This window comes from Lytechinus variegatus, chromosome 1 (assembly GCF_018143015.1).
Source record: "Lytechinus variegatus isolate NC3 chromosome 1, Lvar_3.0, whole genome shotgun sequence".
Classification (NCBI taxonomy): domain Eukaryota; kingdom Metazoa; phylum Echinodermata; class Echinoidea; order Temnopleuroida; family Toxopneustidae; genus Lytechinus; species Lytechinus variegatus.
The window spans coordinates 43916385-43943242 of NC_054740.1; the positions used below are offsets into that span (position 1 = coordinate 43916385).

At 36.6% G+C, this 26858-nt stretch overlaps 1 protein-coding gene across 1 annotated transcript in view; it reads right to left on the reverse strand.

Moving 5' to 3' along the window:
* The window catches only part of LOC121414920 (gamma-aminobutyric acid receptor subunit alpha-5-like), a 41020-nt gene extending 16410 nt beyond the window's left edge, over positions 1 to 24610 (reverse strand). The window contains exons 1-2 of the mRNA XM_041607970.1: positions 24406 to 24610; positions 4385 to 4452 (exon numbers count right to left, since the gene is read on the reverse strand). Coding sequence (XP_041463904.1) covers positions 4385 to 4452; positions 24406 to 24511 — 174 coding nt within the window. The 5' untranslated portion in view covers positions 24512 to 24610. The remainder of the gene's footprint in view (positions 1 to 4384; positions 4453 to 24405) is intronic.
* Between the last annotated feature and the right edge of the window lie 2248 nt (positions 24611 to 26858).

Here is a 26858-nt window from a genome sequence, read left to right on the forward strand (position 1 = left end):
GCATCCGTTGCATATCTACATGTAAAACAACATTAACAATACCACCAACAAAAAAATCAAATCTCTTTCACCATGTTCACTACAATGGTTAAGCCTAATGTAGAACTTTTTCTACATGACGGGAAAATCCAACTTTATTTTGTCTGTACTTAAAGGAATCGATGTTATTCTACTTGCTTGAATGAAACACGACAAGAAATATTGATATAATTTTATACCCAAAATATAGGTCAAGGCAAATCAAGACAAAGATAAAGAACGAATCTCGCTAATTCGAACGAACACTCATATTTCTGGAAATAAATATTGCCTTTTTATAGCTATATAGCCTGAATATTTTTTTTGTTGAAAAATTGAAAACCTACTTGAGGCAAACATCGTACAGCTTTGCGTGAATATTAAGCATTGAGAAAATGGGCTCACGAACTTAAAGTTCAAGTCTACCACAGAAAAAAATGTTGATTCGAGTTGATAGAGAAAACCCAAACTAGCATAACGCTGAAAATTTCATCAACATCGGATGTTAATGAAGAAAGTTACGACATTTTAGAGTTTCGCTTAATTTTCACAAAACAGTGATATACACAACTCAGTGAAATGCACATGAGAAAGGTCGATGATGTCACTCACTCACTCGACAATGAGGAGAAAATTAGAAAATACAAAGAAATAGTGAGGCGTCATCAGTCTCCTCACTAGCATACTGACTAGGATGTGCATAAAAGAAACTTCACAAATGTCATAACATTCTTATTTTACATCCGATTTTGATGAAATTTTCAGTGTTATGCTTGTTCGATTTTTCTGTTTTTATTCAGATCAACTTTTGTTGGGGTTGACTTGTCTTTTCTTCAATCCATGACAAAATATTCCAATTTATATCACCTTCTTTAAATTGTTTCTCTAATGCTAATCTGTGTTCCAAATAAAGACATTCATCAATAAAGAATTTACCGACTTTAATTCTTAAAAAAACAATATACAGAATGAAATATAAAGACATCAATTTTCTGCGCCTCGAAAAAGGCTACCAATGTGGGGAGTGGATCTCGGTCATGTTCGATTTATTCCTGATGGAAAATTTCAATCTAAATGGATATGTGATTGTTTTGGCAACAGGTTTGGGATAGGATAAGCTTGTGGTAGACCATGTAGACTGTATAACCATATAAACTCTGATAGAGTTTCAAATCAAAATATAGATTATGTATGCACGTAATGTATGCTTAGAAGTTACTCGTTGCAATTCAACAATGTTTATGCTATATCGGTTAATCTTTCTAGTTTTACCTCAACCAGCCATGCTTGGATAATACTTATTAGTATTAGCCTATAACGATGGGCCTTCGTCTTCGCTGTATACCTTTTTTTGTTGCTTTAATGGTTTGAAAAATATTTTTCCTTATACATGTTATATCTCGCACATTCTGTTTTTTTATACAAGGACCAGCCCGGAGGGGGGGGGGGGGCGCTTATCTAATGTTTTCAAAGGAGGTTACAGAATTAGGACATACCCTGTTACAGAAGTCTTACGTACAGGCTCATCTTTGCAAACATAATCGCTATAAACGCTCGAACGGAAAGTCTAAATTCAGGGGTGGATTGAGGCAGTAATCACTCTCTTGATTGCTCGGAACTATATGATGATTATTGTCAGTATTGAGTCGCATGACCATTAAAAATCATATTTTTTAAATAAAAATATTGATTAAAAGGCGTACAGTATCTCAAACTATTTGATCAGTCGCTAGCTCCGTTCATTGACGATACTAGAATAAAGTCAAACTGTCTATAGTAGTCACGTGCTCATAGCGAACACTAATTTTTTTTTTTTAGTTATTGTTGGTAATGTAACAAAATTGTGCATTATTTATAGCAATATTCGGCAGAGGTGGTGATTATAGCAATTTGGATTTAATTTTTTTCTCTGCTTATAAATTTCAATCATGAAAATGTATTTATTAAAAAAAGCAGTGGAAGCAGTGGCATAACTACGGGGGCATGTGCCCCCTCGCCAATCGGCTGCCCCCCAAAAAAAAGGCAGAAAAGGAGAACAAGAGGTAGAAGAAAGAAACGCAGTGGGAAAGAAGAATGTTATATTGTATTATATTCTTTATGTTGTGTTATATTACATAAGAAATATTTTTTCTTAACTTTATGAAACATTACTTGCTCAAGGCCTATTTGTTCATTATTCCTGGTACTCGCATTGTCTGTTTAACGAGATATATAATCATGTTAAACTAAAACGTCCTGTTTTCAAGTCAATATGCACCAGGTATATTTAATCGCACTTCGAATTATTTTTGTTTTATGTAGAGACATATGCTTCTTTTTCAAGACTACTTAATGTGATGGCCCCATTTTAAGGTCTGCATATAAAAATAATTTCTGTATGTGTTTACGTTTGAATTAGTGGATTGATGAGATATGTCTGCTCTTCATGAATTCCTAAAATCAGTACTTGAAATGTCTCTTTTTCTAATCTGAATATTAAAAAAAATTCAGCTCGCGCTTCGCGCTCTCTATCATTTGGTTAGTGAAATACGTACGGTCTTAGTAGATTCCTTCAAACAAGCCAAATGCCAGCCTGACACTTGCACGATTTTGTGCCACGCATTGGCACGACTCAAGTCGTGCCAGTGCGCAAACTAGTCGTGAACTGGCGTGAAGTGTGCGTAAACACATCGTGACATGTCGTGACTGCGTGCCATGTCGGGACCGAATTTTGAAATTTCAAAATTTTGGTCACGACAAAATTTAGCCACCGGGTCGTGAACTATGCGGAAACTGTTCGTGAACTCGTCGGGACGATGCGGGAGGATGCGTGCCAGTGCGTGGCAGTGCACGCCATTCCACGACTGTCACGAATGGTTCACGAACAGCTCACGTCGTGTTCACGAATAGTTCAGCACGACACCGTCCGAATTGCGCAAACTCGTCATGCCAATGCGGGAAGTGCGTAAACTATGCGCAAACTATGCATGAACTCGTCGTGTCAATGTGGACACTGACGGGCACGCATTCGTGAACTATTCGTGAACTCGTCGTGAACTTGTCGTGTTCTATGCGTGGACAAGTCGTAAAACAGTGCGGGAGCCTCCAAGATCGTGCCCCAAAATGGCACGACTTGCCACGACAAAATCGTGGCCAAAAGTCGTGCAAGTGTCAGCCTGGCTTTAGAATGCCCCTCTTCAGATCTGAATTTCCTATTCAGCTCGCACTTTGCGCTAGTGAAATGAGTATGATAATCATGATTACAATGACTACAAAAAAGCTCTTCATGTGTTTGGATGTAATTCTAACAAAATCAGCAATCGATTGGTACTTGCATTAGATTACTATGGTGAGATATGTATACTCTTAATGGATTCTAAAAAAAAGAAACAGTCCTTAAAATGTCCCTGTTTGGGGTCAATATATACAAAATTTTCAGCTCGCGCTTCGCGCTCGCATCATTTTGTTAATGAAATATGTATGGTCTTCGTAAATTCCTACCAGCAAGACTTAAAATGCTTCTCTTCAGGTCTGAATTTCCTGAATTTTCAGCACGCGCTTCTCGCTCGCAATATTTGATTAGTGAGATGCGTATTTTAATCATGATTACAATGACTACAAAAAGTGCTTCATGTTTTTTAACAAAATCAGCAAGCGCTTGGCACTCAAATTAGATGAGTATGGTGAGATATTTTGATTCCTAAAAATTGTCCTTAAACTGTATCTGTTTGGGGTTTGTTTAGCAAGACAGATACGTACTTTTATTATTTTGAAATTGCTTATTATGTCCCTTTGAATATCACAAATTTCGAATATCAACCATTTTAACTCGCGCTTCGCGCATGCATCATTTTATCAGAGAGATACATTACATATCCGTATAATGGCACAGTCCTTAAAATGTCTCTATAAGGTCAATAGGCCTATACCTGCCAATTAAGCGTGCTTTGCGTGCTCACCGAGTGACTCACAAATTTTGTTGGTGCCCCCCCCCCCCTCATGCCATGGCCCACGGTACGCCACTGATTGGAAGGTAGTAGTAGGATCATTTAGGAATGCGAGCAAAATCAGCAATATTGATCGTCCAGTGACATCTTTAGTAATATAACGACCTTTTTTTTTGGGGGGGTCATTTCACCCCCTGCCGCCCATGGGACAAAAGATCTCACGAAAACGCCGCTCATGCATCGAGGAAAGAAAATTGTAACCTTAATTCTTACCGAGAAAGTTAAATATGATAACATTGTACTATTAAAATGTTTTCATTAAAATGTTTAATAAATTGTTGCATAGCTTGAAAATCAACCGGGTTCTATATAGTTTCACCTCCAATTAAGAATGAAGTTTAATCTCTAATAATTTTTTTGTTCTCCACCCCTTAACTTACCATATCGATCTCAATAACTGGTCCAATACTTAGTACAAAGATATCAGATCTCACAATCACGGGCGTTCCTGTAGAAAACAATAAGAATTAAAATAAAAACTCTAAAAATTATTTGTCGTATAAAGTTTGACACTAATCACCGATCAATGTTCTCTGATTTAAAACATTATAAAAAATAATCACTTCACTTTCCTACAGGATTAATCGCACTTAACCTCTTTGTCATGTAATCATCCGGCTATATTTGTATTTTCGACCATGACCTTGATAGTAAAACGACGAAAGTCTTCGCAGTGCTTATATTGCCACGACTTAATTTCCATCATAAAAAGTCGACATGGATCACAAATCACTGGTAATTTACTTTCAGAATACATAATTAGCCCTATTGCCTTCAGACAAACCTTTCGCCAAGACAAGCTAGTCTTGATTACACGTATAGAAATTTATTGCTGCAGATGTATTACAATTAGTGTTGTATTTGGTTATAACATGAATCCTACACAACATCTTTATCTCAGATTTGGAATGGTTGAATGTAATCATGAATCCGGAGGTACTGAGCAGCTTCCCCGATAGAACTGGGGCAGATTCTAAGTTTGAAGACGAGGAATACCCTAAATTACCCACCTTTCACACGGTAAAAAAAATCGTATTTTGAATGATGCCATTCCAGTGAAAAATAAGGCCAATATCGATTTTTCTTTAGCATGTGTGAAACTAAATTAGAACATGATGACAATCACAAACACTAATCACACTCATTCACGAATTCAAATTCTACTCCGGAGATGAATTCCAGTTAAGTTTCATTCAAATTACAGTACGAATTTTGCGTGTGAAAGGCTTGACCTTCAAAATATCGTTTGGGGGATGAGCTTACGTGACCTTTTAAGCATTATATTACGGAAATAAAAAGAAAGTGATTGTATTTGCAACGCAGTGCTTTGGTTGACAAGTCACCAATGACACATACCGCCTTCACTTGGGAATTCGAATCCAAAACACAGTTTTTGAGCGACGTGTGAAAGGTCCGATGATTTTAAAGACGAATGGTGGATCATAATTACAATGATTCAAGATTCATGTGTAAAGAGGTCCTTAGAAAAATCAAATAATACTTAATTAAGGCATATGGGTTGAATTTCATTCAGGAGCAGCTTAATCAGTCTCACCTGCAAATCTTTCTGTCACATTGTTTTCATTGAACTCTTATATACCCACTCCATACCCTTGTCATAAAGCTCAAACATACAGTCATGGTCTGACACCTCCCTTCCTTCTCTGAAAACCATTATCACTAAATTCAGTTTGCCGTTATAGCGATGCATTTAAATTGTGTATATCCTATTAGATGAAAAGGTGCGAATTTTATTTGATCTCTAGAGGAAGATTCTTTCCCTCAACCTTCAAGGCTTCCATGACTTCTTAAGGCCGTGAAAGACATATTTTGTAGCAGGTTTTCTTTCAATAGCACTGCCGGTTTGTTACATGAAGAATTGCGTTTGAACGCAGCTCAACAAATCGAACGCAAAGTCCCAAGCGCGTTTTACGATTTGTCGAAAATCAGGGTGCGTTTATTTTCTGAGACTTACGATTGATCTCAACTGTTAAAGCAACGAGCCCCAGGTCAATTCAAGAGCGAAGTCAGAAGAGGCTAGTCATTGATAATAAACGAGGCATGAAAATGAGATATAATGTGACCAGACGGCCTCCAGGCTACTCCGATATTCGATGCAGAGAACGCTCTCGACTAGGTCAAGAACCTATCCTATACGAGAGAATGAAGAGCACTGGCGTAAATCCGGTCCGAGTAGTGGAAGGGGGGGGGGGAGTATTGGTCTGAAATTGAAAATTATGGGGGACACCCGCCTCGCACTTAAGGCTATGTATATGGGGATATGTACATAATCCCTTTTTTCTTTCAGTTAAAGCCCTCTCGCGATTTTTCTTTTTCAGTGGCAAATTGTCAGTTGTTGGAAGACATGATGACCAAAATCGTCTTTCATGAGGTGAGATTATTGGATACTGTGGCGGATGAGCATAGCGAGCGAGCAAATTTTCAGTAGGTGGAAAAAAGAATGTTCCCCAGAACCTTTTTCAAATGGTGTGTAATTATCACATCAAGGGCTAGCTATGTACAGAAGTATATAACTGTGTGCAAATGCTACCAACTTTCACTTGAAGGACTACCACGATTTTTTTTCCCAATGGCTATATTGTAACGGATTTGAAGTTTCTGTTTATAGTAACTCCCGCAGGAAATCGGCAGGACAGTAGTTTGCTGGTAAACGCTAAGCTGGTATATAACAATAATTACCTAGGAAACATTTTACGTCTAGGTTAATCAGTCATAATGGCTGACCTTATGTGACGTAAACTTACTGGATTACAGTTATAATCCAACTGAAAACCAGCGAAGCGAGTGAGAATATTTTCCATAGTTGGAAGACAGAATGATTATTAAATCGTCTTTCACGGGAGTGTAATTATTGAAAATGTTGCGGTTACTTAGCGTAATGAGCGAGAAAAAGTTGCTTCAGTCGTTTAAAATAAATTAATTAATTACAGAGGATGATAAGGGTACATTATCAATAACTTAAACTTTAGAATAATATGAACAAGAAATATATAAAAGGAGTAAATAGGGATTTAAATGGTCGAGTTTTGTTTAATGAAAACTCATTTGCTCACTGGTTAAAAGGTGAAATGAGAATAAAACAAAAATACGATCATTATTACCGGGAATAATTAAGGGTGCCATATAAAATTATCATATGCCATCACAGGCAGCAATATGGACTTCCAAAAACGTGGAAATATCACAATGATGCAAATGAAAAGAAAAGATTTTTAATAATCTTTAAGATTATATTGAGATGATGCAACATTAAATTTTTTTTATACAAAATTCATTTTTGAAATATTGTATTGTTATGTTAATTAAGTTATTAAAAGTCCCCTATAAATGGATAAAATGGTAAAAATGAATGTTTCGTGATTTTTATTGATTTGATCAGTGTCAGTAGAAACGCATCGTATACTTAACTTGTATAATATTCGGTAGCCCATTTCTTTTTTTGTTCCAAATCCCCCGCTTTGATAAAGATACCAGGTGACCCCCCCCCCTATTTATGAAAGTGTATCAAAAGGATGTTTTTATTCGTCTATGATAAAAATTATGATGATATTTAAAAGTCATTGAAATCACTTATTCATAAATGGACTTATTATAACTAAACACGCATGATGCATTGGATAAAAATTATAATCTTTTGCAATAAACTAAACGTAAGGACTTGTCACGGCCAAAATCTTGATAAGAATAGATCGTGGGCAGGAGCGGAGCGACCGCACGAGAAATTTTGTATCTTTAATGCAAAATCAGGCCAATTTAAGCACTTTGATAGCATTTAAACATAAATCCACATACAAACTATAGGATTAACCATTTGATGATTAACAAATATTTTTTTTCTATCTTGAAAAGTGGGGGGGGGGGGTGTTGCACCCACAAATGTAATAACGCCCACAAATGTAATAACACTTTACCCACGAATGTAATGATTTTTGATCGCCCACAAATGTAATAATGACTTTACCCACAAATGTTAAAATTTGAAGGGATTTTTGGCGAATCCGTTCTAAACTGAAATCCTATAGTAATGCATTCATATAGCACAAAAGTGCGAAGTCTTTTATTCAGACCGAGTTAATAAAAAAATAGAGTACAAGTCCAAAGTCTTTTTCCAGACCCGGTTGTTTCAAAAATCATAATATAAATCCAAAATCTTTTTTCCAGACCCGTTTGTTTCAAACATTGTAATATAAGTCCAAAGTCTTTTTTTCCAGACCCGGTTGTTTAAAAAATTGTGATATAAATCCAAAGTCTTTTTCCAGACCGGGTTGTTTCAAGAATTATAATATAAGTCCAAGTATTTTTTTCCAGACCCGGTTGTTTCAAGAACTTTAATACAAGTCCAAAGTCTTTTTCCAGACCCAGTTATTACAAAATTTATAATATAAGTCCAAACTAAGATGCGACAATGATATTCGTTTGGAAAAAAAATGGGAATCGAGCTTAGTCTTTTCTCCAGACCCAGGTAATTAAAATTGGTGGAATTAATGTCTTTGTTGTTGTTTCAACTTATACGGTGTATATTACGAATATATGCACTAAGAGTAAAATTGAGAATCAAGCGTAGTCTTTTCTTCAGACCCAGTTATTTGTTATTTAAACATTATGAATAACGGTTTTAAAAACAGTATAAAGACCCCATAATCTTATTAATGCTGGATATAGCGTAGTCTTTCAGCCCGACCAATTTTTTTTTCAAAAATTGCTAATAGTAAGAATTTAAAAAAAATCAACCTAGAACCTGTTTTAAAAGAGGTTTAGAGTGTTTTCTTTATTCCAGACCTTAAACAGTTACGAAAAAAAATCTTCTAACATAAGACCTTATATTCTTATTCTTGTGGAATAACACGAGTTTTAAAACGTACTCTTTCCTCCAGACCCGGCTATTAAAAAAAAACTAAAAAACTTCAAATCTAAGACCAATTTTCCAAAGTTTCAACCAGTAAAAATATGTCTTTACACCACACCCATTTTTTTTTTTTAATAATACTACTACCCCTACAAAACATTGTTATAACGCGTGGGTAAAGCAGACATCCTTTTTCCAGACTTGGTTATTATTTGAAAAATAAAATAGTTTTTACAAATACTCTAAAACGAATACCCAATAATCTAAGTACAGTGGAACAACATGAAGACCGATTGTCAAAGATCGACATTCCTCCAGACCGAATTATTTCAGGAATAAAAAATCAATAAAACTCAACCCCCAACAACGAATCTAAGAACCAACAATCCGCCAAATTAAGACCATGCATGTAGAAAATCACATGTTTAGAGCGTTGTCTTTATTCCAGACCCGGTGATTTAAAAATGATTTAAACAATCTTGAAAACAAAAGACTCATATTCTTATTCTTGTGGAATAACACGAGTATTATGCTTAGTCTTTCTTCTGGACCCGGTTATTTAAAAGATAAACAAATATTGAAAAAAAGTCACAGCTAAGACCAATCTTCAAAATTAAACCCACTTAAAATGCTTGGGCTTAGATTTTTGTCTTTACCCCTCACCCAGTTCTCTTAAAAATACAAATTAAGTGAAACGTTAATCTTAAAACTTAGACCCCAGCATACTTATTTCAACAGACAAGTTTATTGAAAAAATACAGAAAAGAAAATATTTACCCTCTTCCAGCCTAACATCCTGTAATACATGATGTAATTAAACATTCACTTTTTCTTCCAGGCAAAGAAATTTATGATAAAAAACAACATCAAAACTTAGAGCCCGGGAGCGTTTCATGGAAAGGAGTTGTCTGACGTTTTATCCGACACTTAACATGGTAGCACTGCTTCTTAGCCAATCAACATCAAGGACAGTTGTCAGATCTGTCAACTTGTCGGACATAAATGTTGATGAAATACTCCCCCAATCATCTTATTCGTGTTGAACAGGTACAAGAATATGATTGAGTCTTAGTTATCTTATTTTTGAAAATGACAAGGTCTGGAATAAAGAAAACTATCTAAAATTTTATTCATTGAAGGTTCTTAGTTTGAAGGATAGTTGGGCCTACACCATATTTCCACGTTATTCAATGTTGATAAGATTGCAGGGTCTTTGTTTTGTTGTTGTTATTGTGTTTTAAATGACTTTTATAACTGGGTCTGGAGGAAAGACTACGCTATATTTCCATGTGTTTCAACATAAAGAGGATCGTGGGTCTTCGTTTGCTTTTTTTAAATTGTTACTAATTTATTATTATTATTCATCATTTTTCATTTGAAAGATCTGGGTCTGGAGGAAAGACTACGCTATATTTCCCTATTATTCAACATAAATAGGATCGTGGGTCTTTGTTTGCTTTTTTATTATTACTAATTTATTATTATTATTATTATTCATTTGTTATTTGAAAGATCTGGGTCTACGCTATATTTCCATGTTATTTAACGTAAATAAGAGAGTTGGGGTCTCAGTTACTTTTCCACCAGTTTTAATTAACTGGGTCTGGGAAAAGACTAAGCTCGATGCTCATTTTTATTCCACTAGAATATCATTATCGTATCTTTGTTTGGACTTATATAATATTTTTTGAAACAACCGGGTCTGGAAAAAGACCTTGGACGTATATTATAATTTTTGAAACAACCGGGTCTAGAAAAAAGACTTTGGACTTATATTATAATTTTTGAAACAACCGGGTCTGAAAAAAAAGACTTTTGACTTACATCATAAATTTTGAATTAACCAGGTCTGGAAAAAAAAGACTTTGGACGTATATTATCATTTTTGAAACGACCGGGTGTGAAAAAAAGAATTTGGACGTATATTATAATTTTGAAAAACCGGGTCTGGAAAAAGACTTTGGACTTTTGTGTTATATGAACGCATTACTATAGAATTTTAGTTTAGAACGGATTCGCCAAAAATCCCTTCAAATTTACTACATTTGTGGGTAAATTCATTATTACATTTGTGGGTAAAGTGCATTATTACATTTGTGGGTAAAGTTTTATTATATTTTTTGGGCGTTATTACATTTGTGGGCGTTATTACATTTGTGGGCGATTATTACATTTGTGGGTGTAACAGGGGGGGGGGGGTGATTGTACATGCCATCCCCCTCTCCGAAAAGTGGGGGGTGTGTCCCCTCCATCATCCCCGGTATTTACGCCCGTTGTAAAGAGGAAGGTATACATGGAGTAGATTACTTTGTTAATTTAAGTCCCCGCGGTGGAAACCAGACTATACGATGCCTCCCTCGTCAACGATTGCTCCCTAACCAGCTTTTAAATCGCTTGAAAATGCACCAATCAGGATGACAATGATAATAATGGGGGAAAAACTATAACAGAACTCCCAACATTCTTCTTTCTAACTTGTGTCCAATAGTAAGAGGCCTCTTGGTCAAAATATTAATAATAATAATATAATAACAATATGCAACCAAGATATACTTGTATGTATAAAGTATAAGTCGCTTTTATATATTTCCATGAAACTATGGACACAATGAATCATTAAGATTGAGCAATGAAGCTGAAAAATGCCTGTCTTGGCTTGCCAATATTCCGTCAAAGATTCAAACAAGACGCAAGTGGTAGTTAAAAAGGCCCCGTTCAAAATCCAGACCTAGGGCCCGTTTCATAAAGGACTTACAACTGTTATAACTTTGCCATTACGGCAGTTACGATGGTATCAGGGCTCAGCAGCCAATCAGAATCAAAGTTTCCATGGTAGTTGTTATAATGGCAAAATTACAATGGTTGTAACTCTTTATGAAACGGTCCCAAGTTCTAAAGCAGTAGATCTGAAAAATCATTAATAAGTAATGCAACAGGGCTCAGTTTCACAAAGGTTAACGATTAATCGCTTACTTGAAAGAGCACTTTTGATTGGTTCCTAGTCAGTCTACTGGGCGAAATGCCCATGTAACGATGATCTTGATAGGCTGATTCATTTAGCCATTAATCGCTAACCATTGTGCTACAGGTCCCAGGAAGTAGTGGACATGAAGGGGGGTGGGGAGGGGGTGATTTCATATCTACTCTAGAAAGCACTATTTAACGATGAGTGCGTCCTTACTCAGCCCAACTCCGAAACAGAAACAACTTCCCCCGAAAACCCTATACAAAGTAATATAACAAGACATATAACATTTAGTATACACCACCAATAACAATAACAAAATGCCCCGATGTCGATAGAATTATCATCATTTTTGCTTAGCTGTATAATAAACTGACACATCAGGGAGTTTTAAAATATACAGGCCAACGATGATCATTCCCATTTTCTTTCCAAGCAATCAATTGTATTTTCATTAATTTAAAAACACTCATATTTTATTCGTAATGTGGCTAGTGCACGTCTTCACAATTTACTGCCAGAATCCGCACGTATCTTGAGTGTTAACCTCAGAAATGAATAATTCAAAATTAACCTTTAAGAGAGGATATAATTTACACCATTTGTCTTCTTATCAGAATATAATTGCCCAGTCCTGTCTCCATGTTTCCCTTCCGTAGTCTATATGCTCTGGATACCCTTTATATTTTTAAAGGGCAACGCTAGGTTTGTGGAAGCTATTATGAACATAATTTCATTTGTTTAACTCATATTGCGGTGACATGTATTGTAGGCCTATTAAGATGGTTCGAAAAGAACCACGAACATTTAACATGTAAATTAATTTTATTTCTTTGTGACTATTGTGCCTTTTGTTCCATTTGTCGTTTGAAGTGCATAAATACAATTTTATCATGTCTCACTTTCTTAGGTACTGCTTCATGTATGATTATGGATGTTAAAGATCTCTCTGATCCTTTTCACTTTCACTCTCTGTTTTCTTCTTCATCTTTATCTATTGTAAACATCTTGTTCACCTCCTCACTGCTTATAATCCTCTTCAATTCATTCTCTTCTTTATGTATTTGTCAACTTCACCTATCTATGAAACTTATCATGTGCTTATATAAATCAATATATTCCAATACGTATTTGTATAATCACTGGCGTGAATCGAAGAGGTGTAACTATTCTTCAAAGGGGGGGGGGGAGGGTGATCTATTGTTTCATCCCCCGCTATGACGTCACGGATTTACACTAACTTGAATTATTCACCTATCTATCTATCTATCTATCTATCTATCTATCTATAGATCTTTTAGATGTTTTATCTATCTATCTATCTATCCATCCATCCATCCGTCTATTTCTTTGGTCTTTTTATTTGGATATCTCTTAACATTAATTTACCCATTTATCATTTCAACTATAATGTCTAATCATCATACCCCATATTCCTCTTCTTTCTATCTCCCAATGTATGCTTTCATACAGCCTATTATATTTTTCATAGTATAATCACATTTAAAACGCTCGTGTCTGCGTGTATACTGCCCCTCTTGGTAATGGAGAATAGCCTTCAGCCGTGTCTCGGTGACGTCATAAACGAAATCATGTCTTTCATAGCATCGTGTATTTCCTTTCGTCCAATGGTTAAAGAAATTAATATGAAAGAATTGATAGCATTATTGCTCTCTCGTTTTTTTAATTCATATCCTCTTGAATTTTCATGTAACATTAAACATGTTAAAAAGAGTCTGCCATTTGTTTGTGTGTGCGAGGGTGGGTATGTCTGTGTGTGTAAAGGAAGGGGTAGGGTGATTTGTACATTTCATATTCAAGAATCTCACGAACAAATATTGAATATCACGTACATAATCAAAGAGTAATTTTGTTGATAACCTACACTTTGTACTTTATCCATGAATGTTATGATTCATCCAGTAAACATGAAATATTTATCAGGTATGAAACTTTTACTGGAATTTTGTGAAAATTGTAAAGTAGAAACTTACAATTCTCTGGACGCAGTTTCGCTTGGAAATGACGTGCTGGTGTTTCAATCACCTGATGAAGCCAACAGTGGTTGGCGAAACGTTGCGTCTACGGAGAATTGTTAGTTTTTACTTAGCAATTTTCACAAATTCCAGTAAAAGATTCATAAATGATTGATACTTTGCACTTCATAGTTTTCATTTTGTTTGATGGATACTAGCTCATATCTTTCAAGATGCGCAAAATGAAATGACATCAATGCCATTTAGAAATTGTTCTGAAATCCCCAACTGACAATTAAATAAGGCAGATATTATTGCTTTCTCTAAAATTGTATCAATACATTATAATGATCTATTCTATTATGTGTTAAACTTTTTTTTTAGTGCGAGTTATACTGGCTGCCATCTTTAGATCTTATCCAGCCGTATATGACATTACCTTTAAGCCTGGAGTCAGAGAGTGATCCCTGTTAACACCGGGTGGGCTGCGGGCCTTCTACCATCCTATCACTTTATCCTTCTCATTTTATTTTTATTTTTAATCCTCTCACCGTTTCTCTCTCTTCCTCTTGAATTTCAAACAAATAGATTGGAACTGAGGAATGATCTAGTTGAGCAGGTGCTCCTTGAGCTCATGTTTTTCATTCATTTCCGATATTATCCCGATCGCCGATCGTCCTATGTATCCTTTCTTCAGAGAGAGGTGAAAGCTGTGGTGGTTGGAGGGGGGGGGGGGTATTTAAGGATAAAGCAATACATAAATGGCATGAAGGTGTGGGAGAGAGAGAGAGGGGGGGGGACGAGAGAAAATGTGGGGGACATATAAACTTATACTGAGACTGAATCGCATATTACTCTGAATACTACTAGCAATTCTTCTACAACAATGAATACTACTACAACTACTACTACTACTACTTCTACAACTACTACTACATGTACAACCTCTTCTACTACTGCTATTACAACTACTACTTCTCCTGATGCTCCTATCAGTAGCGCAATGAGTAAAACAAAAAAGACAGGTTAGATATGCCGCAAAGTCAAATCCGATATTGTTATAGAGGTTAACTTTGATCACAATAGTTTGAACAGGATGAACATATCTCTTGAAAAAAAAATACGGCGATCGGGAGCTGTGAATTTTCATTTTGTTTGGTAGCCTATATGCTGACTAGAAAATAACTTCAATCACTTTTTGTAATCGTGCGAGGTAAACAAGGTGAGGGGGGGGGGGTAAGAACAGAGAGAGAGAGATGGGGTCAGAGAAAGGAAGGGAGAGAGAGAAAAATCAAGCAGAGAGAGAGAGAGAGGGGGGGGGGGTAAAGGATCGACGCAAAACATAATATTCCAATACACCCCCTTCTCGATTCAGTCGCGTCATTGACATAGATCTACATGCCTACCACGGCATAAAGCTGTCTCATCCAATTTTCTCGAAGTGTTGGATACAAATTGTAGTGAATTGCCATTCGGGATCTCACTTAATCTGCAATATAGTCGTACAAGTCCTTACTGGGGTTAAAGTAAATACGGACAGCTCCATGTTCCGTCAATTCTGTTCAATCAAAAACTGATGAACCATTACAGCAAGAATGTGTTGAGCCAGCGGAGCGATGAGGGGACTTGTTTCGGAATCAGGGAATAGGAGTGCGGATTTTTAAGCCGAACCCCTTTTTATTTGTCCTCATTGGAACCAGTGTCAATGGAATATAATATACGCCTTCTTTATGCTTAATCTACCTTATCTATCTAAGAGAAGGTGTGAATTCAAACCTGCAATAAATTCAAGTCACCCTACACTGTTTGAAAATGTATCCTTAACATAAAGGAGTTCCTGCAGCAGAGTCTCGAGAACACCTGTAAACTTACCAGATTGCGTAATCTTACAGGAAATTGGTATTTGGTGTATGTAATCTTTTTACTTATAAATAAAACAGCTTTTCCCCCTTTTAAACAGACCTGTTTTGTTAAATTGCAGAAAAATTCCTGTTTTATGAATTTACAGAATGATTCTGTTATTGCTTTTTCCAATTTTTTTTCCTCTGTAAAAACACAGTTTTTAACAGTGTATAGTAGATCATAGGCCTGTATAGTTTGTTCTTTCTGTAGGACTGAGATTGGGGAGGAAAAGGGTAATGGGACATTCTCGATCTGTGGATAGATATGTAATATAAGAATGATATAGGTGGACTTGACGAAAAATGAATCAATTTTTTAGTTCTGGCTTCTTGGGAGACCTCAGTAAAACTGAAACAAATTAGAGCAGAAGAAGTAAAAAAATGTATATTTTCAATCCAATCCAATAATCATTTGATAATAGTGCCTTTTCCTTTCGATTACAAAGTGTTGCACACTCACTATTCTATGATTTGGCCACTTCAACAATGTTTAAACACCTTAGACTGATCAGCTAAGCATAAGTCCATGCAATTCATCATCCTCTTAACAAAATAGATGGGATTTAATGGTTTTCTGAAACTGTTCAACCGAAGAGGCCGTCTTCACTGCAGCAGGTAAGTGATTCCACAGTTTTGTAGCAACTGCAGGGAAGGACATTTCACATGCAGGTCTCTTGAAAATGTGCTAAATAAGGTATATTGATGATAATGAACGAGTATTACGGACTTGAAAACGACGAATTGGAACGTTATCATGATTAAAAATGTATTCCGGACTTTGGTGACTGAGAGACTTCAAGACTCGCAGCAAAATTTTGAAGGCTATCCTCTGTCTCTCGGGCAAACATGGAGTTGCAGTCAGAGAGGTTTAGAGCGAGTCCGAAGTGGAGTGGAGAAGACACGCCTAGCAACCGAGTTCTGTAGTCTCGAAGTTCTTCTGGCTAAGAACACTGAAGAGAATTATGCAGTAGTCCAGTCTAGAAAAAGCAAGAGACTTGACAGCAGCATAGCATGTTTGCTTATGAATGAAACTTCCCACCTTATAGAGGTTTAAAAGGTGATACTTGACATTATTGCAGACCAAAGAGAGTTGATGGCTGAGATTCACAGAAGGTTCAAATGTTATTCCGAGATTGCGAATACACTTATTTAGCTGGAAATATTTCTCATTGCTTGTCAGTCTTACATCCTTCATGAGATTAGATAATAGATGATGTGGCGAAAGCAGAAGCAAGAAGTCAGTCTTTGCGTAAATGAGTTTGAGCTTTCTTCACCATGTTGACTGCATCCAGTCATAAATTTCAGTGATACAGCAGCTGAGTTTGTGAACAGAAGTGTCAACTACTATACTGGGTCAGTTTGGTAGAAAGTATGGTTTACATCCGAATTTCATCTGCATACCTATGGAAATTAAAAACACCATGGGACCGAAGTATATTATCTCCGATCGAACGAACAAAGAGTGTAAACAACAGTGGTCCGATGAAGGAACCTTGCGGAATGCCATTATGCAATAAATGTGGTCTGGAAAACTGGCCAAACACGAGAACACGGCTTCTTCGGTCATCTAGATAAGACTTAACGAGTTCCAGGGCCATTCAACCAATTCCAAAGTTGTCCTGGATACGATTCAGCATGGCTCTGTAGTCAATTATGTCAAACGCAGCTGGTAAGGCAAGCAGGACCATCATAAGACGTTAAAATATTGGATTTGCTGCTTCCCTGTTTGGCGTTCAACGATAAAAGGGATAGAGCATCGTCGATCTGGCCCGCGGTAAATTCGGAAAAATGAATTTTCTGAGTATTTATATTTCCGATTTATATTTTGAACTATAAAATATTGATTGGATTAATATTAATTAAGAATAGAAAGTCCCTTTGGAAAAGAAAAACATATGAAGAACATGTTAATTTTCAAAGGGTGTAAGAGAATCTGAAACCTTCTAAAACACAACATTAAATTCAATCATAATTCTATAATAAAAAATCTTTATGCAAAAAGCATAGAAAGTGTTCTCATAATAAATTGAACAAATATATTTTCTAACTTTTAGATTAAAGTTCCACGCCAGATTTTTGTAGGGAATAAAGCTGTATTCATTATCTCGGACAAATCGGTGCCACCTCTATTCTCCATAGAGAGCCTTCGTCTGTACCATCACTACAAAAACTTTTTTTTCTTCTCAACTCCTCCTCGCGACATTCCTCAACCTCTCACTACAATGGCTATACTGACACCCAAAGGTTTTAATTCTCGTAACATTATCACTTGCTACAAAAGGCAAACAATCACATTAGCGATATTTACAAATTCAACAATGTTTCTGAGGCGACGAGGCAGTAGGAGAAAGATGGGATGATATCCATTTTCAAAAGAAAAAAAAAGCCTCGCACAATCCCTCCGGTTGGAGGATCAATAACAACTTAAGTCGTTTTCTAGCGAGACACCGAGAGATAGAGATGGATTGAGAAAATTAGGAGGAGCAAAATGGAGAGATGAGAAATGACGAAGAACAGAGAGGTTACGTGAGAAAAATTGTGTGGGTAAAACAGAGTGGAATAGAGAGAGAGAGAGAGAGAGGGTGCGAAGGGGGGGGGGGGGTCTTGGTAAGTGAGGGCACAGTGGGCCTATGCCCTGAAGGTAGTAAACTGAGGAAATGGTCAGCTGAACGCTGGTTTTATATTAACCTGTTCGAGCATATGCTAGAATTATGGAAAGCCAAGGATGCCAAATAAAAAAATGTATAATAAATATTTCATAGTTTACTATTTCCTTTTTAAAATGGTATAGGGTAAAAAAATTGATTTAGTTATCATTGCCTAACAATGTTTAATCGTTGGTTACTTGTGCTGATAATAATTGTCGACTATAAAGTTATCACTTAAGGCCATTCATATTTAAACCAACAAATTCGACCACAGTTGAAGTTAAATCGGAGCTCAGAATACGGCCTAATGACTGAAGCGCGTTTTTATCGCATTAACTCCTCCATGTGTGTTCATATCTTATGTAGATAGCTTTTATTATCTTTAAAATCACATCCTATCTTTTAATCGATATCAATTGGTGTCAAAATCACTTTAAACCTTTATATGTTCTTTTTTCATGCTATGTATTTTCATTTTCACTATTTTTTAAAAACAAATTCGCATTCATCTTAGCAAAAGGAAATTTTATGCTTCAGAAGGAAATGATCAAACCAGTTTGCACTTTGATATGGAAGGGGAGCACATTCTAATTTAAAGTTGACATAATGAGAATAACGCAATACACAGAAGCGACAACCCATGCTTCTGCTACCAATATTGTTATTGTTTGCGATTGTAGTGGTCGTTGACGTTGCATGGTGTTTACATAATTTGTATAATTTTACATTATTTTGTCCTTTTATCATATTTCCTGACGGGGTTGAGTGCACGTTCAACTAATAGCTCGTGGGGGCGTCGTGGTCTAGTGGTTATGCCTGTCTTCTTCCAATCGGAAGGACGTGGGTTCGATTCCTAGCCTCGTTTTCCTTCTGCAAGAAATTTACCTACATTGTGCTGCACCCAACCCAGATGAGGTGAATGGGTACCCGGTAGGAAGAAATTCCTTGAATGCTTTAGCGCCTATAAGTAGCCGAGCTAGAGCCGGGGTAATAGTAGCGGGGCCAGCTGGGAGAACAGTTTTTGGAACTGACGTGGCTAACCTGGGTAAATATACCCTTATCATTGTCATCATTATTAGTAAACCTCCAATTATCTCGATTATGATAAGTAGGTTACTATCTATCGGCTCTAGTTGTTAGAACTGTGATGGTACTCAGGTGTTTAGTATCCAGTGATATTACCTGCAATCACGAATAGCTCCATGCTGCAAATCTTTTGTCGCAGGACACGTGTCACACAGACCTTGGTCTGACCTCAGGTGGATTTGAAGTTAAAAGGGCATGAGTGTAAAGGCATCCACATGACTATTTGTACTCTTCCGAGTGAATGTGAGTGTGGGTGTGTGTGTGTGAGTCAGATGGTATCTCAGACCTTCCAAGTCGTTCTAGAATGAACGACGTTTTCTGACGACCGTTGGCTGATTAAATAGTCGCTTGTTTGCACTGCAATTTGCCTCTCAAAAGACCGCGATCGAACATCCATTCCGCCATCTTGATTTTCACTCCTTGTCATCTTCACGCGCTCTTCATTTTTTTTTATAGTCGATCATCTTTTAATCTCTTTAAGAGGTGTGTCTTGATCATGAAAAACTTTGCAATATTAATCTCTTGGAGAAAAAACACACAGAACAAAAACAAAAATGCGGCATAGGGTAATCAATCATATTTCCCTCACTAAATAATGCTCACCATATTATGACAACACATTATATTGATGTCAAAGTTAATTTTTCATCTCGTGATTTTACCATGTTAACTTTATTCTAACGTGCATTTTACTGAGAGGTTGAGGTATATAGAACGAAAGGGCATATAAGAAGGGGGAAGAAGGCGAGGAAAGTATAAAAATGAAATATGTCGATTATGGAGAAAGAAAGAGACAGAGAGACAGAGGAGAGGGGCGGGATGAGACAGATATTGCATTAAAGAAAGGAGTTACTGACACCAGCCAAATGAAATCTTTCAATTCTACTCGTCCTTCCACTCATTCTTTTCGTGTCTCCTAAAAGTGCTTTTAACTTGATTAAAAGCATACAATTGTCTCTGTATTCTTTATCACGGGAGATGCCTGCGGGAAATATGTTGTTTAAATATTACATGACGACAAGAATTCGCTGCTTGTCCACTCTAGACGAGAGAGAAAATGAATTTGTAGCCAAACATGAGTGGGATCCCGAGACCCATTTATTAGCTTTTCTTGAATGCATAAAATAGATGTTAGTGATACACACGACAGAATATGACATTGTGTATAACCAAATATAAAAATCAATGATATCTCGAAAATGCTGATTTTCTTTCGATAGAGCAGCGACGGAAATCTCAATATCTAAACATGTTGAACATACTATGTAACGGTGCAACATGATCATTCTTCTTGGTTTACCTTATTCTCACCCTCTCCATAATGCTTTCTCAAATTCCGTATTTCAGTGAGTTAATATTGTCATTACATGAATCTGAATGAATAGGGGTAGACTATACGATCGCCCTGTTTTAGAGGCTTGCTTACAATTTGAAGGTGTCGAATGAAAATCACAATGTATACACTTATTGATGTCAGTCTCGTAAGAGGATATGTAAGATGATTATCGAGAAAAGTTTGTGGGTCTTAATGCATAACCAACATTATCAAATTGAAAGACAAGGACTCTATTGAAGCAGCACCCAGAGACGAGTGGGCATTCAGTATTCTTTACTTGTTCATTGTCGATCGGCTATCTGATGAAAATCTATCATATTTTCTGCGAAATAGAACATGATTTTATTATGGTCCAATTTTTTTTCAATATCGGACTACAGATACAAAAAGATAACTTTATTCAATTTATTCCTCTTTCAAATGACGTAGTTTGTCAAATTAGCAGGACTTTGGTCATGCAAAGTCCATTGCTATAGAGTACGGTGAGTACATTAGCTAAGACAGTGGTGTTTCTTACTACAATATGTCTCAGTGATCACCACAATACTTCTTACATTTCTAAGACACTGCCGGCGAAATTTATACTTTAGATATGTTAGAGTTGGCCCCGGGGCTCCTATATCGTGCCCTATATCTGTGAATTGGAACAGCAATCAATAATTCGTTAACTTTGGTTCATTGAGGCTAACTGAGAAAATATTAGATGTTCGAGACTGGGTGAAACAGATGCATGAAAGAAAACAATAGGGGATCGATGCTCAGGCTACCAAATATGTGCTTCTTATATTGAAAATAAATAAGGTAGGTTTTGGTTGGGCAATGGATTGGAAGATTGAGGTAGGTATATAGTAATGTTTTCTGTTAAAGTGCAGTTCAGTAATGTGTAATATTACCACAAGGTGGTTGCCATAGCATTTATACCCTTTTCCAGCTCCGTTTCATTGCGGGTATACCCAATTGCATCCATGTATTTGGCAATAGAAGCAACGCCCCTTTCTCTGATAAACATGGTTAGAAGGATAATTACTGATAAAGAAAGGCAAGCAAACGGGATAATTGTAGAGAGAGCATAACCTGTTTGATAAAACCTACCCAAAATATTAGCCCTTTATTGTTCCATTTTGTTTCTATTCTAACAATCTTGTGAAACCACCCCCTCTTCTGACCGAGATGTTAACCCCAAAAAATATTGTTTCCAATGGACCAGTCTACAACGAAGCGTCGCCTAACTGTTCATGAGCTGTATTGTTTAGGTCTCTTATTTTTTTTTTTCAAAATTGCATGTCAAAATTGCTTCAGCTGGATTCTGGTATTAATGAATGCAATCTTGTTTTTAATGCAAATAAGGAATTACCCAGACGAAAATTGAAAACTAACAACATCAATGCAACATATACAAGTAGTTTGTCACGCTATTAATATGTGAGACTTATCGACATATTTTAAATCTCGAACTTGTGGCATAAAATTTGGGTAATCATTCTTTATCATACAACGTAAATAACGCGTCGATAAAGAAATATTATGTTTTGTCTTATTATTGATTTGATTGCGTGAAATTGAACTGTGAATAGACTTAGTCCTGTTAAAAAGTCTTATAGTAAAACGCTTTCGAATATTAGCATACGTAAAACACATTTTGCTTAAGCATGTTAAGTAAGCAAGTAAGCCGAATACGAGCATTTAAATGAATCCTGTTAGATTTATAAATCAACAGATTTCACAGAGATACTTTTTTCGTGTTAAGAGTCATCCGAGGATCGAAAACGTGTTCTTCTTCACGGAAACCCAAACTTCATACAATACCATTGTAACATGGCGCTACTTACTTTGGTTACACGTTAACGGACATACGTTGCAACATGCATATTATTCGCCAAGGACACCTTAAAGGGGAATGAAACCTTTGGAACAAATAGGCTTGGGTAGAAACAGAAAAATCAAAGAATAAGAATAAAGAAAGTTTGAGAAAAATCGGACAAATAATGAGAAAGTTATGAGCATTTTAATATTACAATCACTAATGCTATGGAGATCCTCCAATTTGCAATGCGACAAGGATGTGTGATGTCACTGATGAACAACTTTCCCTTTGGTGGACTATAAAATACCCTCAAAATGTGTCTTTTTGCTTTTTCTTATGATGATACAAACTCTCTATCCATGATGTATTCTTAAAAAATATGTATTACATGCCCTCATGTAGAAAGAGCACATGATCTATGGATAGATGTGATAAAAGAGGCAATTCAAGTGAAATATATACTAAAGTAATGGGGAGAGTTGTTCACAAGTGACATCACACATCTTTGTCGCATTGCCAATTTGCTATCTCCATAGCATTAGTGATCGCAATATTCAAATGCTCATAACTTTCTCGTTATTTGTCCGATTTTTCTCAAACTTTTGTTGATCTGTTTTTTTTTATTTTTCTGTTTTCACACAAGCTATCTTGTTCCAATGGTTTCATTCTCCTTTAAAAAAAACAACACTTGCATTGGTAAAGTTATAACATTGTAGAAAGTCGCGTCTTCATGAATGATAAAGCCGTTTTGTGTTAAGTAAGACGAGGATCAGAAAAGGAGAACAAAAATCAAAGGGTAGATAGATAGAAAGATGGATAGGTAGGTAAATAGAAAGACAGATGAGTATACGTATAGCTAGGATCGATGGACAAATTATGAAGAAAATATCATACTCCCAGAAAGATACACAAAAGTAATACCATGAGTATGATGTGAGATGGAAAGAGAGTAGTGAGTTGTCCTATCTATGAAAAAAATACATATTTGGGAAAAGAAGGAGGGAAATAGAGGGAGAAGGAGCACATTATTACAAAAAAAGAGGACAACGAATAAAAAAAGGGAGACGGGGAAAGTGAGACATAATGATTGGGACAGGCATAAACTGAAGGAAAGCGAGATAAGAAGAGAAACATAATGACACGGGATAATGAAACACTCTCTTGAAAAGTGCGGGAATATCATCTCGATACTATTACGCACTTGTAAAGGGCCATTTTAGGTAGGGGAGTAACACGAACTTGGAAACCAAAAGATTAAGGTATGCAGAAAACCTCGATCGAACGCTAAACGAGGCATTGGTGTAACTTTCACTGATCGAGATCCAAGTGTGTTTTTGAAGCAAAAGGTCCACTTTCCCGTCAATCCCCACGGCGGAGGCGAAATGGATGCCGAAACATCATAGGTACTGATTTTAAAGCGCTTGTCAGCGTATCCATCGCCCCATAGGGGGATACGACTCGTCGTGGCTACAACGATACACTTCCGCTGTGCATATAGGGCGATCAATAATATTATGACATCTTGATTTTACGAGAGATACTCTGTAGTCGTAATAGAGACTATTCGAACGTTTACTGTAAACGGTCATGATTGCAAGGTGTTAACGACAGTGACCCCCCCCAAAAAAATAAAAATGAATAAATAAATAAAAAAGTCGAGGGAATATATTGCATCAAGACATTCTTTCATTAATCTGAAGAATAGGAAGGAAGAGGAGGAGAAAGAGGAGCAGGGAGGAGGGGGAGGGAGGGGCAGAAGTAGAAGAAGGATAAGAATAAAAAAGACGAAGAATAGAGAAAGAGGGGCGGAGCTATTACCTCGTATATTAGGTCTAAGGTTCTTGTCGTAACCAGCTATAAGCTCGTTTAAGATCCTGGAGATGTTCTCACGGGCCTGCTCTTCCTTCTCCAATTCAAGATCCATTTCACTTTTTAGATCGACATCATCACCGATGTCGGCCACCGTGAAACCGTCTTCGAACCCGACGCCGTACTCATCAGGAACCGTCTGGGCCAGACAGATGTTTCTGAAATGGGGGAACAAATCGGCCGTTTTATTCGTGTTCATGGTCTTCTATATACTATACACTTTTGAAATGGCTGCCAAATAAAAAAATGTAGCACTTTGGAGAAAAAGACTTATAGATATGGAAAGCCAATAAAGTCAACTTTCAAATGACACCAAAAAGTTGAAAAACTATTCATGCTTGAGCGAGCACTGTCCACTGAAACAAAGGGTATGAACTTTAGGGTGGGCTGGAATTAGCCTTCCAATTTATGTCAGTTTTTGAGAGGCGAATCCTTTCGAACTTGCAAAGTTAAGGGCGTTGTGATGATCAACCGTGACCAGTTTTGGTTGCTTAAGCAAATTTTATGACTTATTAAATTGAACTTTAATGCATGAGTGAACACAGATTTCACTTTTTTGGCAGCATTTCAACTTTATCATGTGGATCTCAACAATGTTTTCATGGGAGTCGGGAGAATTGGAGGTGAGATAGGACTTAGGTAGGAGAAGTAGGTTGATGGAATAAGGTTCAAGAGAACATTCAGCCCCCGCCTCTCCTTCTTTCCCGCCCTCCCCTCCTGTTGAGAGACTGATGGCTATTGTCATGTACGCAAAGTCCAGAGGAGAATGTTGATTTAATGATTAATTCTGAATTGGGGCATCGACTTTTTCCTATCATTTAATCAACAATTTATCAGTAAATCAGCTCATTCAATGTGCAATGTGATCAATCACACATTCGGTTTTTTTTCAATTAATTATTTCATTAATCATCATAATAATTAAATTTCTTGGTAATCATTCAATAAAATAATGACCATCAGCCACCGGTCACTTGGCAGTTAAGTTTTGAATAGGCTACAATCCAGGAAGTGAGACAGAGAGAGAGGGAGGTTGGGCTGGGAAATGGAGGTGGAGAAGGGAGGGTACATATGACTTTTAAATTGTAAAAGGACAAAAAGAAGAGGAATGCCCTTTTAACCAAGTCTTAGCATATCTCGCCTTCTTGCTTGTAACAGGTACCATAACATTACTCTGACTCTCACGAACACACTTCTGAGGTCCACAAGATGAATTTGCTACACTAAAATTACAGAACCTGTTCACTCATGCATTAAATTTAGTAGCTCATGAAATTTGCCTAGGAATCCAAAACTTATCTCACTCATTAATTTAGCTTAGCAAGTTCCAAAGGAATAACCACAAACAAAAAAAAAACTAGGCTAATTTCTGCCCAGCTTAGCCGAGCTTAGTTTCTCAGGAAAAGAGAAGGGGGGGGGGTTGAGATGGAGAGAGGGGTTGCTAAATATCCTGTTGACTTTTATACCATTAACGTACTTCACCTACCTAAGTCATTATTACCCCCTCGTCTCCTGAGTGTCATGAACACATTGTTGAGATCCACATGATAAAGACAAAATGCTGTACAAAAAATGAAATTCATGATCACTCATGCATTAACTTTCAGTTTAATAACGCATTAAATTTTCACAAACAACTGATATTTAATTCACCAAATAACGCTCATCTTTGCAAGTACCAAACATACAAACCTGAATGAAATTGGAAGGCTAATTCCGGCCCACCCTAATTTAAGTTTAAGTGGGCAGTGCTCGCCCATGCATGAATAGTATTTCAACTTTTTGGTGTCATTTGAAAGCTAACTTTACTGGCTTTCCATATCTATTAGTCTCTTCCCCCAAAGTGCTACATTTTTTTTATTTGGCAGCCATTTCAAAAGTGTATAGTTTTTTTGGGACGCACTGTACAGGCCTGCATCCATACGCTTCCTACAGTGCAAACTTTGGCAGGCCTATATGTTGAATTGAATAAATGAACCATACGATGCTATTGAAAATTACTAATAATTTAAGAAACAATAATTGATAATGATCCCTTTTTTCAAAAGGAATCTACCCCCTCTCATACACGAAGATATCACACACTGATACTTGGTACAAATCTCAATCTCAATCAATTTAGATACTTTTATTATTACCCTTCATATTTTTTTCAATTCGATAAACGATACTGAATGATTACCATGGCAGCATTTGATAGTTAGCAAGGTCGAGACTCTCGGATTCTTCTTCCTTGTTCATTAATAGAGTTGAGTAGACGAACATGGGCGAATCAATGACAACTGAGGACCTATTCTAAAACTACTGCTACAGTCACATCAATGAAACCGACCTCAGATCGTCTGAAGATTTCATGTTATTACCAATGACAGACCATTGGTTGGTTTGGAGGCGGTTTCACT